The sequence below is a fragment of the Anomalospiza imberbis genome, chromosome 6 (genome assembly GCF_031753505.1).
Source record: "Anomalospiza imberbis isolate Cuckoo-Finch-1a 21T00152 chromosome 6, ASM3175350v1, whole genome shotgun sequence".
Taxonomy (NCBI): Eukaryota; Metazoa; Chordata; class Aves; order Passeriformes; family Viduidae; genus Anomalospiza; species Anomalospiza imberbis.
In genome coordinates this window covers 4,825,954-4,847,291 of record NC_089686.1, presented here as the reverse complement: position 1 = coordinate 4,847,291, position 21,338 = coordinate 4,825,954, and the positions used below count along the sequence as shown (strand labels likewise).

General features: G+C 40.4%; 1 protein-coding gene across 1 annotated transcript in view; it reads right to left on the bottom strand.

Annotated features, from left to right (window-relative positions):
- The window catches only part of KIAA0586 (KIAA0586 ortholog), a 66,906-nt gene extending 47,046 nt beyond the window's left edge, over positions 1–19,860 (bottom strand). The window contains exons 1-17 of the mRNA XM_068192113.1: positions 19,742–19,860; positions 19,106–19,175; positions 17,954–18,020; positions 17,559–17,748; positions 16,932–17,165; positions 16,125–16,293; positions 15,159–15,338; positions 14,247–14,367; positions 13,153–13,282; positions 11,738–11,779; positions 10,202–10,428; positions 9,238–9,310; positions 8,617–8,868; positions 8,268–8,442; positions 2,478–2,660; positions 1,417–1,604; positions 212–319 (exon numbers count right to left, since the gene is read on the bottom strand). Of these exons, the coding sequence (XP_068048214.1) occupies positions 212–319; positions 1,417–1,604; positions 2,478–2,660; positions 8,268–8,442; positions 8,617–8,868; positions 9,238–9,310; positions 10,202–10,428; positions 11,738–11,779; positions 13,153–13,282; positions 14,247–14,367; positions 15,159–15,338; positions 16,125–16,293; positions 16,932–17,165; positions 17,559–17,748; positions 17,954–18,020; positions 19,106–19,175; positions 19,742–19,759 (2,427 nt within the window). The 5' untranslated portion in view covers positions 19,760–19,860. The remainder of the gene's footprint in view (positions 1–211; positions 320–1,416; positions 1,605–2,477; positions 2,661–8,267; positions 8,443–8,616; positions 8,869–9,237; positions 9,311–10,201; positions 10,429–11,737; positions 11,780–13,152; positions 13,283–14,246; positions 14,368–15,158; positions 15,339–16,124; positions 16,294–16,931; positions 17,166–17,558; positions 17,749–17,953; positions 18,021–19,105; positions 19,176–19,741) is intronic.
- Positions 19,861–21,338: the final 1,478 nt, after the last annotated feature.

Sequence of the window (21,338 nt, the reverse complement as noted above, 5' to 3'; positions counted from 1 at the left end):
CACAGTGATCATTTAATCTTGGCAGAAGGCATCATTCTACAATTTTTCTTGTTTTTAAACAAATACCTTGTACTATAAATTCTTTAGAATAATTACTCCATTTTTTTCTAGAACAGTCTCATTTCTCTAACTAAAGAAAGACAATGAGAACTTTGCAGCAATTTAACATATTTTCCTTTAGAGTAAGTGTGAATTCCCAGACAATCAGTACCTGTATTACAGCATTGACAGGAGGGAGCAGAGGCTCAGAGCCTGGAGGAACAGGACTTACACTCCCACTGGCACTTGAAACACTGTCAATATCAACATTTGGTAACACCTAGGACAGAAAAAAAAAGCATCAATAGAAAAATCTATATTATTAGCTTGGCTATTATCATTGAACTTTTTTGATTTTTTTTCTTCCACCTGCTTCTGAGCCACTAAAATTCAGTGCTCTCCTTTTCTCATGCCTGAATCTGATATCAGTATTGGTTCTGAAAATCAAATTACTGTAATGTCAGAAACTAACACGAGAAATAGTCACCTCTCCTCTTGCAGTACCTGATTTCTCCTGTTCTCTAATTCCCTGACACTGTTTTGCATGGAACAGAATGTGAATGTATCTGTAATAATTACCTGAAATAGTCAGAGCAGAGGTGTGTTGGACCTGCAAGTAGTTTAGAAAATTACAATAATCAAGGCACGTCCATTACAGCATTAAAATGTGTTGTATTTCTGTTAAGAACAAAGATTTCAATGCTTCATTCCTTTGGGAAAAGAAAAATCACCTTAAATATTTAAGAACTGGGTGGGTGGAATGAAGTGACACAGCAAGGGAACAAAGCACAGAACACCCTCCTGTGTTTAACTCTGAGTTCCATTAATCATTTATGTCTGAAAGATGTGGGGGGAGTGGGTGCAGTCTCAACAATTGGAATCCAAAACAAGGAACATCTCAGAAACATTCACTTCCTTGACAACAGACTCATGTAAAAAATGAAAACAAACCCCAACCCACAAGGTAAGGACTGCAAGGGTTGATTAATCAGGAGTGAAACCCTTGGGCTGACAATCATGCTTGAAACAGAAATCTTAAAGGCCAAAGCAATCATCCAAGAAAACTGACATTTATATTTATAATTCCTTTATTCCAAGTTTGTTCTGGCTCAAAAATTTCATTAAAAAAAAAGTGACATAGATTTTACAAATGCCCTGCATAGGTGACTTTGTTTTCTATTTTCTAATAAAGATAATTGTTAAAATATGAATAAATATATTACTATAGCATGAGAACTGCTTGGTCCCTCCATTCCATATTTTTCTAATTTTTACTGGAAACCATCTACTGATGTCCAAGTCTGTTACTGATGGATCAGGCTGCCTGTAGTTAGCAGTCATTAAAATAAACAAATCATCATCACTCTTGACATGTACCTGCACAGAGAGCTGAGGTGGGTCCTTTTTCTCTGATCTCATCTCTATCACAGCTATATTTGGTTTTTTTACCTCGACTGGAGGCTTTGGTGGCACTTGAGGAAGGGAGGTTGTAACTGTGACAGGGTGTGGTTTATCTATGATTACTCCAGCAGGCTGCAGTAATGTGCTGCTGCTTTGGATTTGACCTGAAGACAGTTGAAAAACAATTAAAACTTCATATATCCATCTCCAAAGGCAGTAAATTAATAAATTAATTTAAATTATATTCTGTGTGTTTCGAGATTCTGTGTGCAATTGCAGACCAATTAAAAAGCCCCCTATGAACATTAGCTAAACTACAGTAATTCACCAGCTAATTTTAAGCTTTCCCAGCAGAAATTGTCAACTCAACACTACCTGTTTTAAAAATTATTCACTTTTCTTGACTCTGGTGACATCTACTGCTGAAAACAAGAATTGTGTTTGCCATTCAAAAACTACAGACTATCACAATCCAAGTACTATTAGACTTGGTATAACAACCCACAAATTTTTGTCTGAGACAGCCTTTTAAAAATATAATCACCTTATTTCAATGCCTATATAATACTAACCCTTCTCAAAACAAGCCCTATATAAAGGTTCTATTGAAAGTGAAAAAATCCAGAAGTCATGACAAGGAATTTACTGTGCTTGGCACAGCCCTACTGAAATTATTGGGCTGAAGTCATTGCAAATGTTGAATCCAAGGGTGAGTGATTCAGTTCTTGAATACCAAACTGAAAGAAGAACATGAAGCCTAAAACAAAAATCAACCAAAACAGGTACAGCTAAGCAAGTAATTGCTCTGTCAGGGTGTCACCAGCCATCCAGCATGAAGGATGAGGAAAACCAGAACATTTTCAACTAATCCCTGAGATTTTCTGTGGGAAGGGCAGGTGCAAACCTCATGGAATGATGTGGATGGGAAGAGACCTGAGAGATCATCTAATCCCAACCCCAAAAGCACTGACTTAAGAAGATGAAAGTTGTATTTCCATGAAATAGCAGCAGTTAACCTGCACACAATCTGCTCCTACCTAGTGGAACAGCCATGGGAATGAGGTGGCCTTCCAGAGGACCAGAGGCAGCAGGGACATCCTGGCTGGGGCTGAAAAGGTACTGGCTCTGCTGGGCATACACAGGATTCTTCTTCCTGGGGCTGCTGATGATCACCTGTGTGTGAGAGCAGGTCTGGGTCTTTGCTGACTTCACCTTTGTGCCTGAAACAAGAGCACACAAACTGGAAAGGTCACAAAGCATGCACAAACCCAGCGACAACACTCTACTGAGCCAAGCCTTCCTACTGAATCCACTGCAAATTTTTGCTGTGACATGGAGGGAATGAGGGAGGGAGTCCCAAAGGGCAGAACCTGAAAGATGTCTCGGTATTGGCAGCAATGAAGGAGTTAAAATTGCAATTTTTAAGTTGAATCTACCAGATAAGGGCAGAGAAATATGAAAAGGACCAAAGGACAGCAGTAAGTTGGAACAAAATGTGTGATTTAGGAGCTAAGAAGAAATCCATGATTTAAGTTTGAAATTTGGAACTGAATGTGTGATTTAGGAACTAAGAAGAAATCCATGATTTAAGTTTGAAATTTGGAACTGAATGTGTGATTTAGCAGCTAAGAAGAAATCCAGGATGTAGGTTTGAAATGCAGCCACAAAACTGACAGGTACTCAGAGGAACAGGTATAATCTGTAAATTCCTGCTTTAACAACTCAGTGCTACTGTAAAATCAAGCCATAGCTAAAACCCAAAAATCTTGACTTCCATCTTGATTTTTTGGCCCAGCTTTTCAATTTTATTGTAAATAGCCAGCCAGAAGTAATTTATATGCAAAAATGTCTTAAGCAAAGAGCAGAGGAGAGCATTTACTGCAATGTGCATTTCTCACCACACAGTCATGCAAGGTCTTACTCAACTTACAGCAAACAATGAATATTATTAGGGAAATTATTAACTTTAATATAAATGAATAAAACTGCCTGAAAATTCCCCCCCAAAAGGTGTCAACAACTGTCAATCAGGCAGAAGTGCTTCTAATGTTATTTTGGAGGTGTTAGAATAATGAATTTGGAAAGAAACATGCTGATAACCAACTCCATACCTTTATTACAGCCAAAAAAAAGTCATTTTACTCCTCTGTTGTTTCTAATAATCACCTCCCTGTACCTGCAGCCAGTTAACACGTGGCAACAGGCACTTCTTAGCTCTGTTCATATTTAAGAGCCTCCTAATTAATTAAAGAATGAAAGTCAATGATTATAAAATATAGGGATAATAAAGATTGATAATGTGAGTTTTGTAAGATGCAGACAAGCAAATAAAGTGGTATTTTTGTACAGACAAATTATGGGTTGTAAGCCTGGAAACAAGAACAAGTCATAACTCCTCAGTGAGCAAACACAGGTCAGAGAGAATCACCTCTAGAAAAGGGTTTATGCTCATGTTGGGTAAGCAACGGAATGAGAAATCACAACACAATGCCCTGGTCAACAGGATAAATGTAACCCCCAGATGTCTCGGCAGAATGTCTGAGATGGAGCAGGAGAAGACTTCCAGAGATGATAACACTGCATTCAGCATTAATCCTGTATCTCTGCAAATATTAAAATAAATTAGCCATTAATAGGCACTCTTCCTTTTTTAAGGAAAAGTCACCTGGAAAGTGAAGTAGCTGTAAACTGAAGCCAAAACCTCACTACAAACCAGATAATAAATCTGAAGTGTCCTGTTTGCTTTTGAAGCACAAGGTATTTTGCCATGGGAAGAAGCAGAATTTCTTCTGTCTTTAAATGATGAGCCTGTGCCTTTCTGCAAAGCACAGGTTAGCCAAAAAAACTGCTCTGCAGTCAAACAAACTACTGGACTCTGTAACATAAACAGATACAGTTCAGAGGCTTGTGATTTAGAAGAGGTCATACTACATGATCTAACAGTCCCCCTTGGCCTTGAACTTTTGAGTAAAAGCAGAAATTGGCAGCATATCTGTAATGCTGCCAACTTGTAAAAACAAGGTTTTCACAGTGAGAATGATTAAGTACTGTATACACACAGCACCTCATTTTAATTGCTTGCAACTTTTCATTTTTCCCTGCTAAGTTTATTTGCACTGGGCAGAAACTAGACATTTAATTAAACTTAGCTTTAGAAAAACAGTGTTTTACATGTATTTATCAGTTCATATTATGCAAGAAAATAATTCCAGCTTTTTTTTAGAAATGATCTCTTACTCATAAAAGTGCTAGTTGAATTTTTTTCCTAACTTCCCATAAGAAACTAACCATTAGTCACCATAGTTTATTTGCAAAGAAAATGGTTGAGAGTTATAAAATGACTGAAAAGAGACTCTCCAGATGGCCATTTCAGTCTTAAATAAACATCCTTATTCTAACACTAATTTAAAACAAGCTCAGTGGACTGCTCTAACAAAATAGAGTCATTTAATGAGTCTGGAATTTTCAGCCAACCAAACCCAAGGCCAAAGACTTCCAATCATTTTGAAGCCTTTATCACTTGGTACATCAAGGCCAGGAAGGGAATCTGTGAAGGGAAGAACTCACCATGCCTAAGGTGAAAGAGATTTGTTTATTTCCTTTGTTTTTTTAAGAACCTGGTGCTTTGAAGTGCTCATTCAACCTTGGTGCATTTTATTTACACTCCTCCTATAGAGGAGCACAGAAGTGTTCCTGATTTTATTATTTATACTTTGCTTTGCCATAACAGCTTCTTCCAGAAGAGCAGCCCCCAGAATGATTGAACTGCTTTGTCTTTGTGAGACCCACGTGAAACACCACAGATTATTTTTCCATTTTATTGGCAAGGTAAGGAAAGGACAAAAATGAAGCAGTTTGACCAACAGTCTAACCAAGAGGCAAAGATAAATAATGCCAGTATCAAACAAACCTCAGTCTCAGGTAAATCAGAAAGCTTGGGAATAAGACACACTCACTGGAGTGCTGCTCCTTTACACAACGTGCAAAAAATTCCATTTTGCCCTCAGATAAGAACACAAGGAGGTGTCTTATTTTATTTACTGCCAGGATAGAGACAAAACCATAACTTCCCATTACTCCAGCCTGATATTAAATAGAGAAACAAATTTTATGGTGGCTTTACTGTTGCGAACACGCGTTTTTCTCTGCAGCATGATTTCATGGCTTGGAAGGGAACCACTGTGGGAAAAGGCTATCCAGAGTTCACTCTTTTCCAGCAAAGAGCTTTGAAGCTGTTTGTCACACACAGGAGTTCTGTAAGATTGAAGGCAGCATTGATCCAGTGTAGTTTTCCCTTTCATTTCTATTTGCCCCCAACAGAAAAAAGCTGAAGCACAGGAGCAGCTCCTTCCAGCTGCACAGAAGCTGCACCTTTCCATGTCACCGAATTTCAGCTGGTGGTTTCAAATGATCAAGTGGCCTATTTGTTATAATTAGATTGAGGAGGGGGGCACTCTTTCTGCCACTTTACAAGATATTGTTTCTGGAATTATGAAATTGGCCTTCCTGGAAAGGTTATAACCTTCTGTAAAGGACAAGAGCCCAATAAATAGAGAAGAAAATTCATTTAGGACTCAGCAAAAGCAGAACTGCTGATTAAATATTTTTAAAGAAGTGCCTGTTCTCAGTCCAAATCTTAGTGGTCACTGTGTCACTGTTATTATTACCCTAAGTGCTTACCAGCACACATTTCACCCAAGCAGATCTATACAGAATAAATTAAATTATGGGTGCACAGCACAGCCAATAGTCAAAACCAGTGTTGTATCATGCTTCAAGTGAATATACCAGAGGATACACTATTTTCACCAAAGAAAAGACATCCAAGAGAGGGCAAACACAACACCTAAGTCATAAGGCTGGCAGTTTTCATGTGACCTTTTAAGAAATGGTGAGTTTTGAAAAGTTTTCTAGGTTTTTGCCAGGACTACAACCCACATTTTCCAGGAGGGTGCTGAGAATTGTGAATAATTTCTACCAATAACACTTCCTCTTCACAGATCACAACTGGGCTCCAGAGCACAGGAAAGGAAAGTGCCATAAAGACCAGGTTCAGGCCAAATAAGAGATTCTTGTACTATTTTGAAGACTTGCCACTGTGGATGTACATCATAACCACAGAATCACAGAAGGGTTTGGGTTGGAAGGAACCTTCAGGATCAAGCAGCTCCAACCCCCTGCCATGGGCAAGGACACCTTCCACTAGACCAGGTTACTCAATAATATTTAAATAAATAAATAAATAACAATAAAAATAAATATAATAATGTTTTGATATATCCAGCCAATATTATTATTATTATTATTATTATTATTATTATGTTTTAAAATCCCCAGCCTCAAACCCCAGCACTGCCTGTCTTCAGAAACACAGATATGTTTTACACCACCCATTGCAATGGCCTAAAAACATGATTTCATCAAGTGAGTGGCTGCCTTCTGATGTTAATAACTCATATTTCACACAGAATGTAATGTTTTGACAGCTGTAATAAAAACCCAGGCAGCATTTTTAAACATGGCATTTAAGACTGCATCAAGTAGATTTTCCCTGCATGGGTAAAAACAGCCTAAGTGCAAGAAGCATGGAGGGAGCCAGTTAATATTTTTCCATGGGTGCACATCTTATTAACTCCATTGTGCCCACCACCACCTTAACCACCTCTTCCTCTTAAGCCTCTCTCCCATCTCCACACTTTCCCTTCATCCTTATCTTTTTTCACGGCATTTCTCCCCAGTAAAATGATCCACACTGGTTTTTTTTAGTACCAGTTAAAAGATTATTCTCAGTTTTTGCATCGAGAATCAGTTAAGTTTTGAAAAGGTACTTAAGAAATAAAACAGATCTAATTAAAACATTACTAACTCTAGATGAAGTTTATCTACACTGCCCTATGTGAGATATCATCTAGTCTCCCTTTGTAATTATTCTTACACATTTTTATTAGTTAGAAAATTAGGACCCTCTTATCCTAACACTTTGCCAACAAAACTAAGGAATAGAATTCATTATTAACCAACTAATAACCTTTATCAATTAAATACCTTAACAAGCTATCACAGAAAGGATTTCTACTCCACTTATAACTCTAACTGGATGAAGAAAAAGGAGTTACTTGCACTTAGTGAACATAACCAATTATTCTGATTACATCTTCGATATTGTCATCTTCGTGCCCATATATTTAATTGTTCATATTTCAGTCGATGCATTTGAAACAAGAAATTAAATATCAGACTTCCTTCAGTTTTCAAGTCTCAGTATATTTCTGAACTCTGAGTTAAATATTTAAATGAAGAATCACTGGGTAAACCAGACACAAAAATACATCTCCCAGTTACCTTTATCAAAAATTAAGTTCATTTTTCAACATACTCACTTGTGATTAATTTTAGCAATTCAGCTCATTAAATCCTGGACAACAATAAATGCATATTAATGCATTTATCATATTTAGAAATAAATATTTATTTGACAATCTAAAATAAGTGAGAGACACATTAAGCAAAGCTGAAAAAATTCTGATATTTTTTAGTTTTGAAAGGAGGATCTTAACTAGAAATAAACTATTTCAAATGGACAGGACCTACAACAACCATCTAGTCCAACTGCCTGACCACTTCAGGGCTGACCAAAAATTAAATTAGAGGCATTTTCCAAATGCCTCTTAAGCCCTGACCAACCTGAGGCAGTAACCACCTCTCTGAAAAGCCACTGCAGTTGCTTAAGCTTTATATTGAAGAGCAGATGAACTAAAATTAACAGATTCGTTTTCACAAGGAATTCCTGGTAAAAAACACCTTGTTCCCATCAAAGAATCACTTACCTCTGACAGTCTCTATCAGCTTGGGTCTGGGCAGTTTAGATTTGGGAGAGGGAGAGTTGAATCTCAGGAAAGGTCCTTTTTTAAGCGTGCTCCGGTGGCCCTGGTAAATGGGTTTTCCATAAACTCGAGACAGATAATCTTCATCTTGGACCAGTGTAGTTCCACCTACAGCTCCCTGATGGACACCAAAAAGGAAAAAAAAAGTAGTTTACAATTCTTCATTTATGTAAATTGGAGCAGGACAGAGCTATCACTTTCATTTTGAACTAGTACACCTGCACACACCATTTTTCATGTCAATGCTGAACAGTTTTTTCCCAGAAAAGAAACCAACTACTTGGCAACTCACATCTGCCCTTCTTTCTTTGCTCTGCACATTTTCTGAAAAGTAAGTTCTAAACTTCTGTTTCCTTGTGTTATCTTCCACTTGCTTCTGCAATGGCTTAGCTGCAGCTGAAAGCTTTTTTGTCAAGCATCCTTGGATGTTTTGAGTTTTCTCTTTAGTTTCTTTCTTTGTCTTCATTGCCCTGAGGTTTTGGGCTCTCTTGTTACATTTCTGTTCATGTTTCCCTTGTTCTGAATAATTTCTTGCCATTTCAGCCTAGATATAAAACATAAATTTAATAAATGGAGATTTTTGTCTTCAAGGTTATCAGCAGTGTGTGGATAACTTTGAAGCTATGAGAAAGGGCCTGTTTTTCATGTTAGCCAGCAAGTGAGACCAGGGGTTTTCATTACACAACTACAGTTTTAAAACAGAGGTAAATATTTTATTTATTATTTATCCATTATTATTATTTTTATTTATTTGTTATATTTATTTTACTATAGCTTACTGCATGCTAGCAATAATAGGCAGCTTTCTCATGTTTTTAAGAGGTGACTAAACCACTTTACTGTGGACATGAAAGAACAATGCAAGGTGAAAAAAACCCAGCACAAAAATCTGAACTCATTTTTCCAGCCCTACCTGGATTTCCTCACTGATTGCCTTGATCCTCTCATCCACAGTCCTTCGGATACGAATCTCTTCCAGGACATCTCTGAAACAGAAGAAAGAACCATTTTAGGTCAATGCTTCTCAAATTGCACAGATTTGTTCCTGGCAAAGTAGTGACCTTTAAATGCTCTAAAAACAGAAGCCCAGAAGACAGACAGAGATTCTGCACCTCTGCACTCCCCAAAAGGCAGCAAGCAAAGCCCATCGAGAGTCCCAACCCCAAATCTGTTCCTGTATGGTGCCACCTGCAAACCCCACTCCCTGCTGGTGAATACTGACATCATTACAAATATTTTAGGAATAAGAGGCAGCCGTGTGTCACCTCCTACTTTGATCACAACTGAAAAACCAAGAAAACAAAAATATTCCAACTTAACAAAAAAGCAGATGACAAAAGACGACATCCCCTAAAAGATAATGAGGGCAGGTAACATGCCTGAAAAAGCCTTATGCATACAGAATAGCTACATTCCTCAGGAAAATGCAAATTTAGATTGCATTTTAATAGAAAATTTCCATTATGATTCAAGCACTAGTTTTTAATACAACTGACAAAGCAAAAGTTCAAAAGCCAAAGATCTGTTGCAAGATGATTAAATTCTGTAAATTTACAGGCTTATGAAGCCTCTTCTGCTCTGAATAATTAAATTAGGCTTCAATTTTCTTTTTAATGCAAGTTGGTATGGAAACAGTTCAATGCCCTGGCAGCAGAGCAGTTTGTCCAGCTGATAAAGCCTCAGAAATCAGATTTAGGCACCTGACAAAATCAATTCACACCATGAGGGTCAGGGTCGAAAAAAATCTGAATTTCAAGAATCAGACAACGATTGCTAGCAAGAGCCAATAAATCCTTTTTGCAGGGAAGAACACAAGTTCTTCAATGCCCAGATTTGGAAACATCAATCTCACAAAGCACTGAATTGTAGGGTCTGACCTGTTTGTAGTCAAGGAGTTAATGAAAGCATACATGGCATCTCCATCTTTGGCATGAGTAACAGCTTCCAGATTCTCCTCAAGGATTTTTTTATTGTTTTGCACTCTTCTCAAAATCCTTTCAGCTTCTGTCAGTATAGACCTTGGCACTTGGACATTTTGAAGGATGGATGGCTTGCTGGCTAGAAGATGTTCAGGAGGATCAGGTGCAACAGGAGGATTTTTTGCCTAAGATTGAAACAGAACCTCTAGCTTTTAATCAGAGATTATAATTTCCTATTAATCTGTTATCACATCGATGCCATCATATGAAATACTGCCCATGTGCACTATAAGCAACTTCAATTACTCAAGAACGTTCATTATGTTGCAAATATATTTAGAGAAGTGAAAGACATCCAAAAGATCTCAAATGGAAAATGATGTGAAGTATGAGAGGCAATGCTAATGAGGCTAATAAGCATGTGAAAAGATGGCAATTAGAGACATGAAGTATCACAAGCAAATCTCTCCATGTGACAGTAATTAAATATAATTAAGAGCCTAATAAAAGCCCAAGTCTTCTAAATATATGCACTTGTTTGGCATCAATCTACCCCCAAGAAACACCAAGCAATATGGGTAAGTTTTAACAAGATAAATCCCTCAGTAGGCCCTTGATCCTCTTCCACTTTTACTCATTTTCACTTTTCAGAAGGAACAATGAAACCTCTCACTTTGCAGAACCCTTTTACACAGATAAAAATCGAGCATAAATTAGCTGCTAAGTACAAAAGAAAGGGACACAAACACAGGAAACAAGTTCTTACATTCATTCTCACACTCCTGAGGAAAAACCCAGAGGCTCATGAGAAAACTTCATCAAACAGTAAAAAAAAACCAAAAAAAAACCAGAAAACAAAGCAATAAAGGTACATTAAAAAAAAAAAAACCAACTCAAACCGAAACCAAAATGCCCAGACTGTGGAAACATCAACTGAAAGAACAGAAAAAAAAATCTCACAGATCACAACTCAGTTTTGGCTTTAAGGTTACTTTTTTGTCAAATCAGAACTAAACTAAAGTTTATGTTCAAGACAATATACCAAATTATTTATCAATTTTATTTAGGCTTTCATTTTAAAATGAAACTTTCTGACAAATACTAACTCAGTAAGACAGGTAAAATCTGTGAGAAAAGGTAAGAAATACAGATGTATGATTGATTGTAAAATGGTGTGGACTTGCTAGTGAGACCCAGATCATGAAATGGTACCTGGATCTGCTAAATATGTAAAAAATGCTGGCAGAGCAGCCCACACTGTGCCAATCTGACACAGCAGCTTCCTCCCTGACATTATCTCCTCAAGGGATTTCCTAGGACTGAACCAGACAGGAGTAATGTGATCTGTCCAAGAGCAATCCTTTAACAAACATCCAGGTGTGCCGCAGGCAGGCACTGAGATTTCACTGCAAACACACTCAAAACTGCTCCAGCATTTGAGTAGAAAGCTCAAAACCCCACAAAAGAAACACACATAAAAAATTCAAGGTATACCTTAATAAGATCATTCATGTCAGATTTCCATGAACTTGCTTCCTGAAAAGACAGAAGAAGAGCTGTTGAAACTTCAAGGTAAAATCCACAGGAGATATTGGATCAGTTCCTCTGGCCACAATGAATTCCTTGGGTTAGAGCACCACCTTCTGTCCTCAGCTAATTCACACCTTTGCTTTGTGACAGAGCTGGCTTATCATCTACCCAAAAATGTATCATTCTCTCACTCTACAAACCTCTCAGTGATGAGGAGTCAGTAGCTAAGTGTTTAATTGACCCAACTCTCCATTTGTTAAGTCATCACATCTCTGTCTATTGACCTTTTTCATAAGAGAGATTTCAAATAATTTCTGTAACTGTGCCCTTCTTCCATTCCTTATCCCATCTCATCTTCCTCTGTTGCCTGTACTAAGGTATGTGATTTATTTAAGATTTTAGCAATAGTGGTAAGAAAATATTTGCAACCTCAGTGGCATCTGTTTCCATTCCTAGAAAGAACAGTTAAATGTAAAATCCACAAAGTGTTACAAAATCCATAAAAAATACATCAGATATGCTATATGACAGATGAATCTGCCTTTTCTACAGATAGAGCAACAAAAGCCAGACAGATAATACAAAATATTTTTTAGGGAAATATGCAAGTTGAAACTTCCAACCACAGAAATGAACCAGCAGAATCAGAGTTATTACATTTCAAGCCAATTCACAGAGGTGAATTTTCAAGCTTTTCTCCTTTCTCACTGTGTATATTGACAAGGACAGAAAGGACCATAGCAGACAGGTAGAGCCAGGAATGGCAACAGGGTAAGAGATAAAAGCCTCAGTTGTCAAAAGCTCCATGTTGCCAGCACAGAAGCAGATCTTGCACCCTCAAAGGAACAAAATCAGTAGCACAAGAAACAGCACAAGGATTCTGTGCCAGGCAATTCCTAGTGAACAGCACTCGAGACAAAAAACAAGTGACAAAATGAGAAAGGAAATGCTTAAATCAGGCCTAAAGCTGACTGGAGATAAATGGAATATTGTTCTTTTCCAAATGGGAAAATTACATCAGCTCTGTAGATCTGCAGAGAACAGGCACTGAAAATATCCAAAACCTTAAAACAAACAAATAAACAAACTTTTTTTTTTTTCTCTTTCTGTCCTTCCCTCTCTCACCTATTTTATGTCTGGGACAATGGCAGTCAGAGTCCACTGCACACCTAGAGTATTATTCAGGCTCAAAGCTCTTCCACACACAGAGACTCCAATATTTCAATTAATTGTAAACAGATGTGTAATTAACAGATGTTAATTTTACAGGTGTAGAAGCAAGAGCAACACTTTTATTAATATCAGACCTCTATGTTTTTCTCCACATTTTTTATTCCCCTTCTTCAAACCCCTGCTCATTGTGATTAGACTGACTTTACCTGCAGAATGTTGTGCATTTCTCTTCTCAACTTGCCAAGATCTTGAAGTAAATGATCTGCTTTTTGCACTGTTTTCTCAATTGAATTGCAGCTTTCAAAAGAAATTGAGTCTGCAGGCAAAGCATTGTGTCTGAGGGGAGAAACACTCCTGTTACACCTCTCGTGGCTCCTGAAGCGCCCCAAGAAAGGATTCAACTGTGAAACCAAGCAGGAATTTACAGTGCAAGTACCAAACCTTTAGTTAAACTGGAACTTGCTTTGGCATCTGAAGTAATAGAGAGGTTATTGGGTTTTCTCTGTTTACCACTTAACACCTTCAGCTCAATCCTTTTATTTTCAATAGTGAAATTACATCTAATAGAGCAACATTTAAACTCTGGATATCTTTCCATTTGAAGCAATTAACATCTTTGTGCACACTTTTCTAAATTAGGCAGCATATATGAGAAGTTTCTCACTGTATTAGTGAAATTATAACTTTAAATTATTGCCTGGGGAAAATATGCTTCAGAGTGCATGGCTAAGAACATTTTTTCACCCATTTTAAATCTTAGGAATTGTTAGGTGGATGCTGCTCCTGTAAAACACTCCAAGTGCAACCTGCTGACCTCTGAGAAAGGTGTTGTGAGCTATCCTTAGCAAAAAGGATAGACTTCATCTGCCTGCAGTTCAACAGGAACCACAGAATCCTGGACTATTAGAGCTGGAAGGGACCCACGAGGATCAGAGTCCAACTCCTGGCCCTGCACAGACACCCCAACCATGCCACCCTGTCCCTTAGAGTGTTGTCAAAACTCTGTCAAGCTTGGGGCTGTGCCCATTCCCTGGGGAGCCTGTTCAGTGGCCAGCACCCTCTGGGGAAAGAATCTTTTCCTGATATCCAACTTAAACCTGCCCTGGCACAGCTCCAGCCATTCCCTCAGGTCCTGCCAAAAGTAATGCCAACACAGAAATACTACAGCACAGCTGTGCCAGACTGCAGGGCCACACCAGGGACTGTCAGAGCATCAGTGTCTAATGCACCTCTCTCAATTTCATGGAAATTCATGGAAACACAAACTCTCCCTCCGTTTTGGATTGTTGTGTTTATCCACCTGTGTCTCTCAGAATGCCAGCTCCTTTCATTGCTGTTTAGCGCTGTCTTCTTGGAATATTCTACTTGCTTTAGTGGTGCTTCTTGAGAATTCAAAATGTGTTCCAGACCTTTCCCTTCACCTACAATGAAGTGAAATGAAGCAGAAAAAAAGAAAGTAAGTTAGTTCAATATATTTAATATTTTATTTTCCTTTCCAGGTATTTCACTATACTCACCAAGGAGAGTAAAATATTTTTAAAATTTAAATATACAGATCTATTTCAGATAAGGCAAGTCACTATAAACCACACACACTAATCTGTCTTGCTGACATTGCTTTAAATTAGCAAAGCTAGATGGAACTGGGATGGCAATGAACTGAGTCACTGAGAACAAATCTGTGACATTAGGGACAGCATGCTTCTTCTTTTGTCTTATTTCATTTATTCCTGGAGCCACTGAACAATAGGAATACCTGACAGCTTTGCAACAGAGACAGAACCTGATCAAAAGCAGTAAAAGAAAATCACATTTGCTTTACATCTGCTGCTTTCAATATAATAACCCAGAAGTCTTGTGGACCCACGTAAAAATAAAATGAAAATTCAGTTTAACCAATGATAATGACAAAGTTATTGAGTAGCTCACAAGTTTTACATTATTCTGTCTAATCTTCCTGAAACTTGACTTTGAAAAAATATTTCAGTGAGCAGTCCTGCTGAAACTCTATAAATTAAATCAGCACTCTCTTTAAGTTTTTAGTTACTTAAGAGTGACTTATACACAAAATTAACCCTTCCCAAATGTAGATTCCAAATATTCTGAACAGATGCATTTAAGTGCCAGCAACCCAAGGGAAAAGGTCAGAAAATGTGAGAAATACACAAAGTAACCACCAGGCCATACTAGTTAGGCCAGTGGAGGACAATACCATCTCTTGTAGGTTTGGGAATATTTTCTTTTTCTACTACAGAGTTTTCTTTCTCTGAGATTTTCCCATTTTTGGGTACAGGTTCTGGAGCATATCTTCGAGGAACTGGTGTCTTCAGAGTTGATTTTTGTGTATGAACTCCATGACTTGGAAAATTTCTTGAATATGCTTCAGGGAACACTGAAAAAATGAAGTTATTTAAATGTTGACAATTTTCTTCAAAGGAAATTATATCACAGAATCACAGAATGGTTTGGGAAGGAAGGGACTTTAAAGATCACCCAGTTCCAACCTCCTGCCATGGGCAGGGACACCTCCCACTATCCCAGGTCGCTCCAAGTCCTGTCCAACCTGGTTTGGAACACTGTCAGGGATGGGGTACCCACAGCATCTCTGGGCAACCTGTGCCAGGGCTTCACCACCCTCACAAGAATTTCTTCCTGGCATCTAATCTAAACCTACATTCCTTCAGTTTGGAGCCATTCCCCCTTGTCCTATCACTACCTGCCCTTGCAGACTCCAGGAAAAAAAAAAAAAAAAAACTAGGGAAAAAAACCCATGCCAGGTCTATAAATTCTGCAGAAAAATGCAAAGCATTTCTGCACTACTTAAGTAAAAGGATGAAAATTTCATACTTCTGACTGCTATCATAAGGGGATTTAAAAAAACCCAAAACCCCACTGTAGTTCATCACAGGCTTCCACAGAGATTATGTCTCAATAAGATTATTTTAAGTCCAGGCCCCTCCTGGTGCAGACTTCAGCAAATCAAAAGTCCCACTTTAATTTAAACTGGAAGATACTGGAACATCTTCAGAATGTCACAAAAATTACAAAGAGCATTGGGCAATAAAACAAATTACACAGAAGAAATGTTTACTACTCATTACTGATGTGATGCACAATCCAATATTAATGGACACAAAATGAATGCAGAACTAAGAGTGAAATAAGAATTTGTCTCCACCTTGGGCAGGTGCAGCAGTGGCAGGGAATAAACCCCTGTGAGATGAAGGTGCTTCATTAGTGAGTGATCTCTGCTCTGGCTTCTCCCAGTGCCCTGCCAGGGGCCCAGAGGCAGGCACAGGACCCTGCTGCAGCCCACGGGTGTTCACTGCAGAGCTGATGAGATGGGACTGGGAGACAAAAGTACAGAGTATTTCTGGTCATGGAATCACAGAATTGTTAAGGATGAAAAGACCTTTAAGATTACTGAGTCCAAGTCTTCTCCCAGCACCACCACGTTCCCCACCAAACCAAGACCTCCAGTGCCACATCCATGATTTCTGTAAACTTCCAGGGATGGTGACTCCACCACTGCCCTGTGCATGTTCCAATGCCTGACCACCCCTCAGTGAAGAATTTTCCCTAACACCCAACCAAAACTTACCCTGGTGCAGCGTGAGGCCATTTCCCCTTGTCCTGTCCCTGTTCCCTGGGAGCTGAGCCTGACCTGCACCAGCCCCACCCTCCTGGCAGGAGCTGTGCAGAGCCACAAGGTCTCCCCTGAGCCTCCTTTCCTCCAGGCTGAGCCCCTCCAGCTCCTCAATCATTCCTGGGGCTCCGGACCCTCCCCCAGCTCCATTCCCTTCTCTGGACATGTTCCAGCCCCTCAGTGCCTTTCTCATTGTTGAATGCTTTCACTTCTTTTGATCCATTTCTACTGAACTTTCTTTCTTTCTAATACTAAGAAACAATCCAAATTATTACAACATTAATACTGAGATACAGAAGAAATTATTAACCTGAAGTTTCTGCCTTGTGACTTAGATACCTGAATATTCATTTGTTGCTCCTGTAGCTTTTCCAGGTGCTGAATCCTTTGCACCATGAAAGCATTCATTTGCTTTTCAAGCTTGCTGACTCTCTGGTGGTAGTGGGGTTCCTCATGTTGAGCCTTCAGATTTTTTTGCTGTTCAGACAGTCGTTGCAGCTGCCTGTCTGTCTCCTGCAGTTTCTGAAGCAGCTCTGAAACTGAGTTCACTTTTGCTTCCAAATCATTTTGAACCTGCAAGAAAGGATTAAAAAAAAAATAAAAAAAGGGGAGCGGGGGGGAACCCATTATTGCAGAAGATGTGTGAGCATCAAAAGAACAAAACATCCTTCACAGAATCCTGGATTTGCATCCCAAAATAAACAAAATTCTGTTTAGCCTTAAACTTTTGGTGGTTTAGCAATATTGTGAATTTCTTATAGATAAATCAAATATTCTCTGTCTTCTGCTCATTTAGTTAAATTCAAATTCGTTCCCTCTGGTATATTGGTCAGTGAGTGTGAGATGACAAACACACAAAGCAGTGAGCAGACACATTCAGGCTCTCTGGAGCTACTGTCAACAATTTCAGGCTTGTTTGGAGCATTTACTATTTTAAGATGACAAAGAACTGCTACTCCCACTCACCTTGAGAAGGGGAGCTGTCGTGGCAATGGCAGCAGCAGTGGCTGCTGCAATGGTTGTTGCAATGGTTGTTGCAGTGTCAGCTTCCCTGGGTGCTGACCTGGTGTCACCCCCAGCACCTTCCCTTTTTTCTGTGGGGACACTTCCCAGGAGCTGTACCTTCACCTCCTTATGAACAGGAATAATCTGACTTCTAGAAAAATAAAAATGTGCCTGTAAACAGCATTTTCTTCATATCTCCTCCAAGCAAGTATTTCCCACACACAGCATTTCTCCTGGAAGTTTTGACATAAGATACTCCAGGGAATAAAATCAACTGAAAACACAGAAAAAGAACACTGACAGAGAACTGTAAAAAACCACTTCTCCCTCAGACACCAACAATAATTCACACCTACTTTTGCATTAATGCTGCTCTCAGAGCCTCCTTCTGGCCAGTAGCATAGTGAGAAATAAAAACATCATCTGTGGGGAAGGACAAACATCCTTTGTTGAGATAATTGGCACAAAATGTCTATTTCACAGGTAGAGACAAAGTATTATTTCAATACATTTAACTTTGCTGTGAAGAATCTGTTGCCTGCAGGAATTACATCATCTATTGCAACAACAAACTGTTTCCTTCAGTAAGTAGAAAACTTAAATAATGGTAAGAGCAAGAGCAGGCTTCAATTAACACAATTTTTATAGCACTGAATGCTGCTGTCAATAAAGTCCAGTAATGCTGAGTAAAGTCTCAATGGCAACTCGAGCTCAGACAACCCAGTCAATAAAATGCTGCAAATTCTGACTTGAAAAAAAGTTTCATTAAGAAAACCCCAGAAAGAGTATTTCCGTGCCATTATCATAAATTACAAGTTTTGTTAACAGGTGTAAATCGTGGTAAAAGCATTGCAGGTTCTCCCTCACCCACTGTTAGCTGGGCAGAGGAGGCAAATGCTGCTAAGTCAGGTAGCTGCAGCCTGTGAGTGTAAAAGTACTGATTTTTGGTCTTAACTAGGGGATTATTTGTGTATTTTCTCCTCTGCACAGCTCCAGATATCTAAGAAACCTGCATAAGTGTGTTTTCTTCAAAAAGCCTTCACTTCCCTAAATCTGACTGAAATTGGCAGAATCAGAAATTAAAGGAAAAGACACTGACATTGTGATTTCTAGGATTGCTAAGGATTAGAAAGACACTTCTTTGGTACAGGCTGCTTGAAGAAAAATATGCTCTTGTAGTACAATAATTCACAAGAGGAAAATGGATCAAAACAAGCCCCTTCCCCAAACTGCCTAGTCAGAGGCATGAATATCTGGTTAATAAAAGGAATCTCAACACTGGCACACTGGCAGAAGTCCCACTCAGTTCATTAAAAAAATGTAATGCCAGCAATGAGATAAAATTTACAAAATTAAAGAATGTTTGTTACAATTATTGCCTTTTTATCAAAGCAACCTTTGAATATTTTCACTCAGAAGTTTCTATAATGAAAAAAATACCTAAAAGCTCCTTTTTTCCTTTAATTAATCAGTCTCCTTACAAACAAAGGGTGATTGCTGTGTTTTACCTTCCGGTCCTCTGCTATCTTCCAGCAGCACCAAAAGATCATCTTGTGCTGCAGCTTCTCCAGGAGGATCCTTGAGGACAAGAGCAGAAAAAGCAGAGATCAAAGCCTCTGCAGCCAAAATTCTGGAGGCAGATGGAACTGCTGAGCACACAAATGGAACCATTTGCACAGAGCAACAGAAAGGTCTGGGCACAAAACATGTGAAGACCTCTGCCACAGAAGGGTCTGGACATTGCTGGCAAGAACTCACGTGGCATTTTAGGGACTAAAACTCCACAAACACAATTCAAATCAAGACCATATATTCTGTGTGCTAAGGGAGTTTATTCTTTTCATTTGTGGCCAAAGAAGCAGTAGTGAAACTGTACCTGCTGAAGTTTAGAGAAGCTGCTAACCTTGGACAAACCAGGATTGCTCACACACACAGAATTAAGCACTCAGTGTTAAATAAAGCCCCTCCAAAAGCACCAGCAGTAACACCACACTGGCAGCAACTCAAAGAGAAAAAGCAGCTGCACAGCTGTGATGCAGAGGCTGAGGAAAATCTTGTGCTGCTTTTAGAGGACCTGCAGCTTTTTGAGGAAAATGGTGTTATCTGGGCTCAGAATTGCAGGAAGGAGCAACAGCTTTTCTTACCATTTGGGATAAAAACATGGGCTTGGAATTTTCAACTGGAAGCAGGCATTCTGGATATGCTTTGGTGCTTAGGACTCCTAAAATAAAAGCAGTTTTTCTGTGGTCAGAATCATTTGTGGTGCATTTTCTGTACAGCTCCACATTCCCCTCATCTCTGAAGGCCTAGACATCATGACTCTCATAACACAAATGACCACAGAGATTGTGCTGAAGCCTAAAAACATCAAGGAATTCTGTGAGTCTGAATGAGAAATTCGATTTACAGCATGGGGAAACCTCTGAAAAACAGAACATTACTAAACAACTGATGCCTTGTGAAGGCTGACCTAGAACAGAAACTAGATGGAGTTAAAGAATAAAGCAGGGATATATTAAAAGTCCTCAAATAGATCCACCTTGGGCAGCACAACCCAAAATGGTCACAAAAATGGACCACAGGTCATGGGGTCTCACGCTTTTATAAGTTTTGGTCCATTTGCATATTGGAGTTCATTGTCCAATTCCAGCTTTAGCTTATGCAGTCCCATCCTGCTTGTTTTTCTCTCTTCACTCCATGCTGTTTGTGGTCTTGAGCCTGAGATTTGTCCTTGGTCCCCAGCTAGAGAAGGAATTGTTTTGTCTCCCTGCTCTGTGAAGAGAGCTCGCCATCCCCTAATATGAACCCACACACTAAAGCAGCACAGAATGCAAAAAATAGAAAAGCTAAAACCTGAGGCATCACATCCTTCAACCAGGGATGTTTAACAGGGATTGAGCATTCCTGCCTCCATGGAGAGGGACAACGTCCACTGTCCCAGGCTGCTCCAAGCCCCATCCAGCCTGGCCTGGAACACTGCCAGGGATCCAGGGGCAGCCACAGCTCCTGTGGGCACCCTCACCTCCCGCACAACTCACACTGCATGTGCAGAACAGTCCGGGAGAACAAGGAGTGCTGACAACTGCGGGACGAGAACGCAAAGATTCCTTAACTGCGCAACTCCTCCGCGGCTGCAATCGCCTCTCAGGCCAGCTCTGTGCCGAACCCGGCGGTCACTGACCTGGAGCGGCGCGGGGGCCGTCGCGGCTGGTCCCGGCCCTGCCCGGAGCCCGAGCTGGCACCGCGGCCGGGGCACCGCGGGCGGCTCCGTCCGCAGCCGAATCCGGCGGGCAGGGCGAGCCCCCGGCGCGGAGCTTCGGCACAGCCGCCGCCGGCCTCGGGCCGCGGCCGCCGGCCGGGGGCTGCTGCCGGCGCGCCGCCGTGCAGCGGACCAGCAGCTCGGCCGCCGGCAGGCTGCCCTGCGAGCCCGGGCTGCCCTGCGGGTCCCGGCTGCCCAGCGAGTCCCGGCTGCCCTGCGAGTCCCGGCTGCCCAGCGAGTCCCGGCTGCCCTGCGAGCCCGGGCTGCCCTGCGAGTCCGGGCTGCCCAGCGAGTCCCGGCTGCCCAGCGAGTCCCGGCTGCCCTGCGAGTCCCGGCTGCCCAGCGAGTCCGGGCTGCCCTGCGGGTCCGGGCTGCCCTGCGAGTCCCGGCTGCCCTGCGAGTCCCGGCTGCCCTGCGAGTCCCGGCTGCCCTGCGAGCCTGGGCTGCCCAGCGAGTCCCGGCTGCCGCCGGGGCCGCTCTCC